The sequence below is a fragment of the Pistacia vera genome, unplaced genomic scaffold (assembly GCF_008641045.1).
Source record: "Pistacia vera cultivar Batoury unplaced genomic scaffold, PisVer_v2 Contig71, whole genome shotgun sequence".
Lineage (NCBI taxonomy): Eukaryota > Viridiplantae > Streptophyta > Magnoliopsida > Sapindales > Anacardiaceae > Pistacia > Pistacia vera.
In genome coordinates, this window is record NW_022196568.1 from 477,748 (window position 1) to 488,170 (window position 10,423).

A 10,423-nucleotide genomic window follows, 5' to 3' on the forward strand; every position below is an offset into this window, starting at 1 on the left:
CCCACCGCTCGCATACTTGGGCATCACCTAGACAACCCAGCTCCAGCTGCAACATTTCCCAGCCGCTGCACCTTTGTGGGCTACATTTCCATAAAACAAGGTCGAACATGTTCATTGCCTAGGCCTTAAATGAGAGGAACTCGCATAGAAGGCTTTTTTTATTGATGAGATGTCTATGCATCGGCTGCAGTCAAGAATTTCTCTCTATCCTGGCTCTGTAACCTTCAAGAGTCAAGAAATTCATTCTTTTCCCAGTTAAAGGAGGTATTATAAAATAAAATCGCAAAGCCACCGTCAGTGTCATCACCAAATAATTAAATTGCACGTGATGTCAACATATATTTAAGGTCATTTTCATTATTCTAATAGTTTTTAGATTAATATTTTAAAAAAATTAAATATTACGATATAAAATTTAAAAATTAGTAAAAATATCCTTTATATTTGTTTATTTATTAAATACTTATATAATAAAATATTAAAAATTATCAAAAACACTCTCAATCCACTCATTAAATATGAACAGTTAGCTACCACTATCGGAGGGTGGCTATAGCGTTTTTATAATTTCTAAAAAAAGTTGACAGTGTTTAATTAAATTAATAAATTTAAAAAGTTTAAAAGAAATTGAATAATATAAAATAATATTGTGAGAATAAACAAATTTTACTGTTTAACATCAGTTGGAAAATTTTGAATAACAATAATGCTATAGACACCGAAAAAACTGCACCGAAATCGTGTACCGGCCTATGTGTAACACTCCTCTCATTTTTTTTAGTGAACGGCCGTCCATCAAATTTAGACGGTCATTTACTCACATGAATGTCCGTCCATATTATATGGACGGACATCCATATATAAGGGACGGATGTCCCTATTTAAAGGATATCCATCCATAAATAAATTATGAAAATTAAAAAAAAAAAAAAAACTTTGGGGACAGCCGTCCATAATTCCTTACGTTTGGACGGTCCATACTTTTAAAAAGAAAAAAGAAATGTTTGGACGGACATCCATTATTTTAGTTTCTACAAATTAAAGAAAAACTTTGGATGGGACGGGCGGACGCCCATCCATTACTTACGTTTTTGTGAACTCTTTCAGTGATAGCAATCTCATGCAATATCTCCTGCACATTATCAGCCAACTTTTTGACGTCCTCCAGCCGGTATAGTACGTTTGCATCTGGTTGAAGTTTTGTAGCTTATCCTTATTCTCTTCATCGCTACTGACTTCCCCGAAAATCTTAAACTCTTGCCTCCCCAAAAAAAACACAGTGAATGAAGACGAAGAAGTAGACGGGCGAAGTTCTGCACCTTCTTCACTTGCCTCCATGGAAACTTTATTGCATCCTTCTGAAGTTTCGGACACTTTGTGCTAGTGGCTATTGTGCACTGGGCTGCCATGGGAGTTGCACGCACAACAAGCAGATTGACCGTACTGTGCATGGGAATTTTTCAAACTTACCATGTAATTGTGTTTCCTGAAACAAATTAACTCTTCTGTGCTTTCCACCAAGTATGCCTTTTATCTCTAGTTCTTTTGCTTACAGTACAACATGTTTTTCTGCTCATCTTTCAGCGGCATATGTATTGCCCAGTCGTGAAGCCCTATGTTTAGGAGATAGGGTCATAATGTATCTTCCACGTTGTGCAGACACTAATTCTGAAGTTAGAAAACTTTCTGCTCAGGTATGAATTTTATAGGCAGTTGGTAGTTTCTCCTATGGTTGAATACTTGCAAGTCTTTTACATAAAGTTTAGTAGCTCTCCAAATATTTTACTCAGAAATTTACTGTCCCTCAATTTTTATTTTGGTAGATTCTTGATCAACTCTTTAGCATCTCTCTTTCACTTCCAAGGCCTGTTGGTTCAAGAGTTTTGCACCGAAAATTTTCAGGTAATTTTAAACACAGTGAATGAAGACGAATACACTATTCGTCTTCATTCACTGTGTTTTTTTCGGGAAGGCAAGAGTTTAAGATTTTCGGGGAAGTCAATAGCGATGAAGAGAATAAGGATAAGCTACAGAACTTCAACCAGGATGCAAACGTACTATACTGGCTGGAAGACGTCAAAAAGTTGGCTGATGATGTGCAGGAGATAATGCATGAGATTGCTATACGTAAGTAACCCGTTCCATCCAAAGTTTTTCTTTAATTTGTAGAAACCAAAATAACGGAGAATGGACGCCCGTCCGAACAATTTTTTTTTTTTAAAGTATGGACGGACGTCCATTAGAATGGACACCCGTCCAAACATAAGGTTATGGATGACCGTCTCCAAAGTTTTTTTTTTTTTTATTTTCATAATTTATTTATGGACGAGCGTCCTTTAAATGGGGACTCCCGTCCCTTATATATGGACATCTGTGTATATAATATGAACAGGTGTCCATGTGAATGCATGATCGTCCAAATTTGATGAATGATCGTTCACTAAAAAAAATTATAAAAAAATGAGAGCCATGTTACACGTAGATCATTACACGATTTTGGTCAGTTTTTTATCGTGTTCGTTGCATTATTGTTTGAATAATATTAGGAAGAGTGAAACAAATGAACCTCATTTTCTCACATTTAATTCCCTTTGTATGAGCATTTAATTTCATTGAACTTTGTATAGTAGTACTCACATGTAGCCGTTGCCCACGTGATCATCAGGAGAGTTTCCAGCCGTAGATTTAGCTAATTGTTAGTTTGCTACAATATAACTATCAAAAGGAAGTTTCTGACCCACCAACCAAAATTAAAACAATATTACTACATCGATAATTTTCTTTTATACGAAATAATTTATAATTAATCAGTTGTTTCATATAGGTTTTATTAATTAATTATGAATTAATCAATTATAAACTAGAAAAAAATTTAAAAATTAATTATGAATTCATCAATTACAAAATACTATGTTAACAAAAATTTGAAGAAAAAAAATTATGAGTATAATATTATTTAAATTAAAATCTGAAAACTTACCACCGGCACAAACAAGCCGTGGGAAATCACCACGTGTTGGCTTATCTTGAAAGACTTGAACTGTTGGACTATTACAAGTCAAAAAAACTCTCAACCGAGTGGTGTGTTTTGGACTCATCAAAATGTTACAACCAACAACAGCCTGGGCTCGGGGGTTGGTAGCTGGCATTGGTCATAATCATTCACCGAACCCCAGGAATATCAACGGCTGAGATCTTTCTCTACTAAAATCTAGAGGTCACCCGGCAGATCTTCGGTGAAATGAACCTAGCCCATATCATGTATCTGGGGGCCTTCGACACTGCCCTATAAATTGCCCTTTTCTGGTTCAACTGACTCGCACACCAGCTCCAAAGATAAGAGTTTGAATCGAGGTACCTATTTATCAGAAATATTGTAAAACTTATGTGGATTGTTTGTTATCTTTAGTGAAATAATATTAATTCATTGTGTTTTATGCAGCTAAGCTTGAGAGAAATGGAGACTTTTCTATTTACTTCCGAATCTGTGAACGAGGGACACCCAGACAAGCTCTGTGACCAGGTTTCTGATGCAGTTCTTGATGCTTGTTTGGCTCAGGATCCCGACAGCAAAGTGGCATGTGAAACATGCACCAAGACCAACATGGTGATGGTGTTCGGAGAGGTCACCACTAAGGCCAATGTGGACTATGAGAAAATCGTGCGTGACACTTGCAGAGCAATTGGGTTCACTTCTGATGATGTTGGACTTGATGCTGACAGCTGTAAAGTTCTTGTTAATATTGAACAACAAAGTCCCGATATTGCTCAAGGTGTTCATGGTCATTTGACTAAAAAGCCTGAAGAGATTGGAGCTGGTGATCAGGGTCACATGTTTGGTTATGCCACTGATGAAACTCCTGAATTGATGCCACTCAGTCACGTTCTGGCAACAAGGCTTGGTGCTCGTTTAACAGAAGTTAGGAAAAATGGAACCTGTCCATGGCTGAGACCTGATGGAAAAACCCAAGTCACAGTTGAGTATTACAATGACGATGGCGCCATGGTTCCTGTTCGTGTTCACACCGTTCTCATTTCAACACAGCATGATGAGACAGTTACAAACGATGAAATTGCAGCTGATCTTAAGCAACATGTGATCAAGCCTGTGATTCCTGAGAAATACTTTGATGAAAAAACAATTTTTCATCTGAACCCGTCTGGGCGTTTTGTCATTGGTGGGCCTCATGGTGATGCTGGGCTTACTGGCCGTAAGATCATCATTGATACTTACGGTGGATGGGGAGCTCACGGCGGTGGAGCCTTCTCAGGAAAGGACCCAACCAAGGTGGACAGAAGTGGGGCCTATATTGTTAGGCAAGCTGCTAAAAGTATTGTGGCAAATGGGCTTGCCAGGAGGTGCATTGTTCAGGTTTCTTATGCTATTGGTGTGCCTGAGCCTTTGTCAGTCTTTGTGGATACTTATGGTACTGGCAAGATTCCTGACAAAGAGATACTGAAGATTGTGAAGGAGAATTTTGATTTCAGGCCTGGAATGATTTCTATAAACCTTGACCTTAAGAGGGGTGGCAATGGCAGGTTTTTGAAGACTGCAGCTTATGGACATTTTGGTAGAGATGATGCAGACTTCACTTGGGAAGTTGTGAAGCCTCTCAAGTGGGACAAAGTTCAAGCTTAATCGACTGGGATTCAGTTTTCTCTGTTTTGGGTATACTATACTCTACCACTGAGGGAAATTGCCTTCTGGCTGTTTTGTGTTTTCATATGTTTTTGTTTTGTTTTATATTTTCTATCTGTTTGAATGATGCCTATATTTGAGGCATAAAGAGAAGTGAATACAGATTGTATTGAATGCCATTTTGTTGGGTTGCTAAAATGTGAAATTTATTTCTTTCTCTTGATAAAATGTGTTCCTTGTCCATGACAGAATCTTATTTTGTCTAAGATTTTGTTCTGTCTAATATTGAGCTATATTACAGAGTGTTATGGTTAGTGACTTATTTTGGTCAATACACTCTGATTAGAAAGAGCTGATTCATTTATAATGTTACTAAGTTGATAATAACAGTTGAATTGGGGAAAAAAGTAATGCACGCAGAGCAAATGTGGAATATGAGACAAGTAAACATATTCTCTGAACACTTGTTGAATAATCAAATCAAAACCATGTCCACTTTTATTTTAAAAAAAAAAAAAAAAATCAATTACATAACATAGGATCAGAATTCAGAACCACAAGAAGACAGTCCAGACCCCATTATTTACTATTTCCTTCTCATTGGAGTCGTGCTAAATGAGCTAAATCCTTTCATAACTGTGGATATACGCAACTTCCAACAGCTGCAAAAAAGGAAACCAGAAACTCATCAAATCTCTTCAATTAACAATTAAATTACAGTACTTAGTTATAGGCCTAGAACTAGAAGGCATATGGATGTTAACTTACATGGATCATCATAAACAAGAATGCCACTGTTATTGAAATTGCAATTGTGGAGATGCTTTCCCATTATCTGGTAGTAGATGTTCATTACAACTGATGCATTGGAAACTTTGTTTGTAGGGTTGTAACAGGATCCCCCATCTTCAATATCTTTGCAGGAGGCAGGAACCTCTGTGCAACAGAAGTCTATGTTACGTTGAAGCTGATCATCAGACATCGAAGGTTTCACAATGCACCAGTTTCTCTGAAACTGGTTGTCCTACCGATCAAAATAATATACTTCAGAGTTGCAAAAGGAATGCATCAAATGTTCAAAAAACCAAGAAGGTGAGTTTAATTGTACCTGCTTATCCTTCACTGCAAGAGGCATTGCTTCTGCAAAAAGTGACCATAGAATTAGATTAGAGGTGTTACAAAGACGTCATTTATAAAGGAAAACATACGAAATTTAATCAATTAATGGATTTTATTAGTACACGGCTAAACTCATGTACCTGTGCTCATAGCATAACACAGGAGACAAGCCAAAGCGAAAATTACAGAAGCTGAAGATTTTTTTGCCACAGACATTTTCTTAATACTGAGAAAGCAACAAGAACGAGAAAGAATTAAGAGATATTATTGCAATGCAGCTTCGGTTTGCAATGTTAATGCTGCTTATATAGAGGGAGAATGTACAAGTTACACTGCACCATTAATGAACATAACATCGCTTAGTGCTAAATGTATTACACTGTTCCAGTTCATGCAATATGTTGATTGTACAAACCCATACAAGGACGGAATATAGGAAACAAAAATGATCAGTAAGATATGCATATATTCTTGTTTCTATATTTATAATATGCTTTGGCTTTATTGGGTTCGAGTTCATAGACTTGATTCATTACAACTGAAAATCAGAGCCTGTTTTGACATTAATGCCTTTCATTAGAGACAAATAATAGATTGGTAGTGAAATTAACTTGCTAAATTTACTCATTTCGTGTTGTATTCGATAATCTTGCATGATATTACCATGATAGAGTTTATATATAGTATGCAGTTTTCACCTACTAATCTTTATATAACCTCCTTATTGTAATTTCCAGATCTGGTATTTGATTTGAGCTGTATGAGATTATTGACTGTTTTAACTTGTTTAATTTAGTGAAAAAGTTGTTGAGTTTTGACAACTTAGATTAGTGATATTACAACACAACAAATCTGCAGTGTATCAGTATCTGTTCCAACATGACAAATTGTCATCGGAATATGCCATATATATTGACACAGTCTAGCGTTGTTGACCATTTAACAAGTCCCGATCAAACTTGCGCCGATTCATAGATCTATTACAACATGAATGGTGCATTGTTATACAATATGTACTGAGCGTAGCCTGCGACGCCTTGCTGGCGTCAGAGAAGGATAAAAAGGCTGCCCCGACACCAATAGTAACTTGTGTTTTTGGTTTCTTATATCCTAAGCATATAGAAACCTGTGGACAAAGGGATTGTGCTTTAATTGTTTGCCCATGTTATATATGTAGTTGGATTCATAATAGTACTGAAATTGGGACTTGATATTAGGCTGATCGACTGATGTAATTAGTGAGGGCAGAAAATGAGAGAACAACATAAGAAGATCTGCAAAAACTGAAAAAAATTCGCTACTTAAGGCTTCTAGCTTTTTTTTATTTTACAAATACAAGTTGAATTAATGCCTGATGAGAAATCTTAGATATTGTCACAAGTTCATTACAAACCTGTATCGATACATTTGAAGCCTTTATCTAATTTGTAGCTCAATGCCAAGCCTTTTATCAATGTCAATTAGAGAGATTTAAAGCTTTTTACTAGAAGAGTTTGCATATGTAAGATTATCATAGAATAACTCATCAAGAACTGAGAAGAGGATTGGGAAACAAATAAATAAACAAAGGGCTAAAAGTATGCTACTCAATCGTTTTGTTTATTTTTTATTAAGCAACTCCATAGATATTACAATACAAGCCACAACATTTTTAACATCAAGTCATTTACTTCATTTAGTATGAGATATCTGTTACTCATATTTGCATTCCCTCCTCATCATCATTCTTCAAATTTGCATTCTCCTAAAGCTGCAAGCAAGACGTGAAAATCAAATACATCAGATGTCTTCTTCAAGTTAATTGCATAGATTATTGTTCCCCATTACACCCTGAAATGAAAGTGCAAAATTTCAGGGGTAGATTCATTATAACTGATAAGGGTAGTTTTTGTTATTGTTTAAACTATGGAGCATTTATAGATATATTTATTACTCTCTATAATATTGATTTATCCGTCACTATTATTTTGGCCAAAGTTTTATAGATATGATTATTACTCTATAATATTATTACTTACATGGATCCTGAGAGACAATAAGACCAGTCTGCTGGAAATCACAGGTTTGGGGTTGCTTATTCATGGCCTTGTAGTAGAGATTCATCACAATTGAAGCCTGTAAGTAGATGTTGTTTGGGCAATCACCAAGTTCAATATTACTGCAGTTAATCACTGGTTGGTCGCAGCAGAAATTTATGTTGTCAATAAGTTGCCGAGGTGCAGTTGAAGGCTTAGAAATGCACCATGTGTTTTCCCCTTCGCGACCTTGCACCTTCTCTAGCCCAATTGCTGGATTCTGGGCAGCTGGAGGGACTGATAAAGCATTGCCATCCTTATTATGCCCGTGTATATGGATTATTGGTGGCCTTACAGGCTCACTGTTCACTGCAAACTTGAATTGCTCCACCTGTTTTAGAGACCCCAGATTGTTAATATTCTAATACATATACCAGGAACAATATTAACTTGTGAGTTATCATAATAGAAAATAACAAACAATCAGAAACCTTTAATAACGCATATGGTGCATTGTTGAACATGGTTTGCTGTTTAATAATATGCATTGCCCATTGTTTTTTAAGTCATATTTCTTATAATGACTTCAACAAAGGGGCTAAAAACCAGTACCTGTTCACCTTTATTTGCTACAGCCATTGCCTCTGCACGTTATTGAAATAAGACATTAATTAGACCATATTGATTGCATAACTAAGACAGTGTATATGAATTGAAAGTAGAATCCTAGACAGTAGACATTATAAACATGTTAGAAACCTGAGTTCATAGTGAAGATGAGGAGAGAAATGAGAATTAGCAAAAGGTTGAAAGCTGAGAGCTGGTTTGCCATTGACATGAAAGAACAAAGTTGAAGATATATGAAAGACTTGAAGAATGAGTGTGTCATATACTGCTATTTGAATGAGGCTGCAACTGAACCCACTAAAGCTCTATTTATGTCTCAATTATCTGGCTGTGGTATGTTTGAATTGGACTGATAACTGAAATCTATCTTCTATTCGAGAACATTACGTATACCCACCTCACCAACAATAAAATCAGTAATCTTATGAGTTGCGTATTCTCCAATACATCAAAGAAGACACTAAGACTTTAATCTTCTTTAAAAATAAATTTTTTATCCGTTATTAATCTCATATACATTTCTAATAAAATAAAATAAAAAATATTTTAATTATATATTTTAGACACAAAGAAGTGACCATTATTATCATGATTATTTTTTATACTCCTTTAGAGAAGATATCAAAAAGGGCTGAAATAGAGATTGAGTTTAGCCCAGATTCAACTCATTGGGCTTTATTTGGACTTTGACATTTAGATAATATAATCAAAGCCCAATTAATATCTACGAAGTTGGAATATTTGTAAGACACGGGAAAATATGATACGATTATGGGGTGTTTGTAAGCTTTAAAATTAAGTTGACCTNCAAGAAGCAAAAGAGGAATTGGCTTAGTGGGTTTTGGCTCATTGTGACACACACACACACACACATGGTCTATCTTTTGTTTTGAAGGAAACAAGCAAAATCAATTATTGGGATTTTAGTGTTTTCAGCTTTTAAATGTTTCTCTATTGGCCTCCACATTTTGCAAAAGAGGCAAAAGCAAGAGTTCATAAAGGTGGCCACACGACAATGATGCAGACAACCATAAACTCATTGCTCCATTAACATCATTGTAAGTAGGGGTGTTCGGTTTTAGGTACCCTGCATTTTTTGAAAGAACCAGAATCGGAACTGACGGTTCCTTGAAATTTGAAATTGGAACCAGAACCGACAGTTCCGATTCCTAGGTTTCGGTTCTGGGTATCCTGTAAAATTTTAGTTACCCCCAAAAGTTTTTAAAATGGCAAAAAAAACCTTTAAAAACTTACAAATACCCCTCCACCTGGCACTTGTTAACAAACATAAAATTACAAATTCAATTACTTTGAAAAGGTAGATTATTAAAAGTCAAACTAACTTACTTTAAATGTTATGAAATATAAATATAAATGTATTCACATTACTTTTTCTATAAAAGTTTTTATTAACCCCTCCTACTCTTTAATTTTATTTTATATTAGTCTCGGTTCCCGGTTCTGGTTCCCGTTCCTAACTATAGGAACAAGAATTAGAACCGCACAGTAACGGTTCCAAAAATTTGGAATCGAAACCTACCCGTTGACAATCGGTTCCAGTTCCAGGTAGGAACTGGAACCAAACCCTATTTACCCTTCAGTTTCGGTTCCAATCGGTTCTTTTGAACACCCCTAATTGTAAGCATGAATTTTGAGCCTTAAATATAAGGTTTGCCCCTATGATGCAAAGCCAAATACAAATACACTTAAATTGAAAGCAAAAGTAATTATAAATTGCATTTGCCAAAAGTCGAACCTAATCTATTACTCCGAAGGCCAATTATCCTAACCGTTCGACTGCAAATATTTACATTTTGCTATTGCTATAATACTAATATTTATTGAGTTTTCTCTATTTCCGGTCTTTAATGACCTTAAAAAAATTTGATAAAACGGTTAAACATTTTGTTTATGAATTTCAATTTTCTCAATAAATTTATTTAATGACTTTAGTAACCACCCTAATAATCTCCCTCCTTGCTTTGAAAAAATATTTAATGAATCTCATTTGTTCATTCTTTTA

General features: G+C 35.5%; 2 protein-coding genes across 2 annotated transcripts; one reads left to right on the top strand and one right to left on the bottom strand.

Annotated features, from left to right (window-relative positions):
- Positions 1-3,196: 3,196 nt before the first annotated feature.
- LOC116114404 (S-adenosylmethionine synthase) lies at positions 3,197-4,882 on the top strand. The gene is made up of 2 exons (XM_031400542.1): positions 3,197-3,354; positions 3,443-4,882. The coding sequence occupies exon 2, from the start codon at positions 3,458-3,460 to the stop codon at positions 4,637-4,639; it is 1,182 nt and encodes a 393-aa protein (XP_031256402.1). The 5' UTR covers positions 3,197-3,354; positions 3,443-3,457; the 3' UTR covers positions 4,640-4,882.
- A 2,521-nt stretch (positions 4,883-7,403) lies between these two features.
- On the bottom strand, positions 7,404-8,656 carry LOC116114471 (glucan endo-1,3-beta-D-glucosidase-like). Its single transcript, XM_031400624.1, has 4 exons — positions 8,533-8,656; positions 8,386-8,417; positions 7,777-8,164; positions 7,404-7,508 (listed from the first exon to the last, which is right to left on the bottom strand). The coding sequence occupies exons 1-4, from the start codon at positions 8,609-8,611 to the stop codon at positions 7,480-7,482; spliced, it is 528 nt and encodes a 175-aa protein (XP_031256484.1). The 5' UTR covers positions 8,612-8,656; the 3' UTR covers positions 7,404-7,479.
- Between the last annotated feature and the right edge of the window lie 1,767 nt (positions 8,657-10,423).

Excerpts from the sequence above, each read along its gene's own strand:
- LOC116114404 (XM_031400542.1), top strand. The coding sequence starts at position 3,458 with ATGGAGACTTTTCTATTTACTTCCGAATCTGTGAACGAGGGACACCCA.
- LOC116114471 (XM_031400624.1), bottom strand. The coding sequence starts at position 8,611 with ATGTCAATGGCAAACCAGCTCTCAGCTTTCAACCTTTTGCTAATTCTC. Across the intron at positions 8,418-8,532 it reads CATCTTCACTATGAACTCAG|AGGCAATGGCTGTAGCAAAT; the intron begins GTTTCTAACATG and ends AATAACGTGCAG. Across the intron at positions 8,165-8,385 it reads TAGCAAATAAAGGTGAACAG|GTGGAGCAATTCAAGTTTGC; the intron begins GTACTGGTTTTT and ends TCTCTAAAACAG.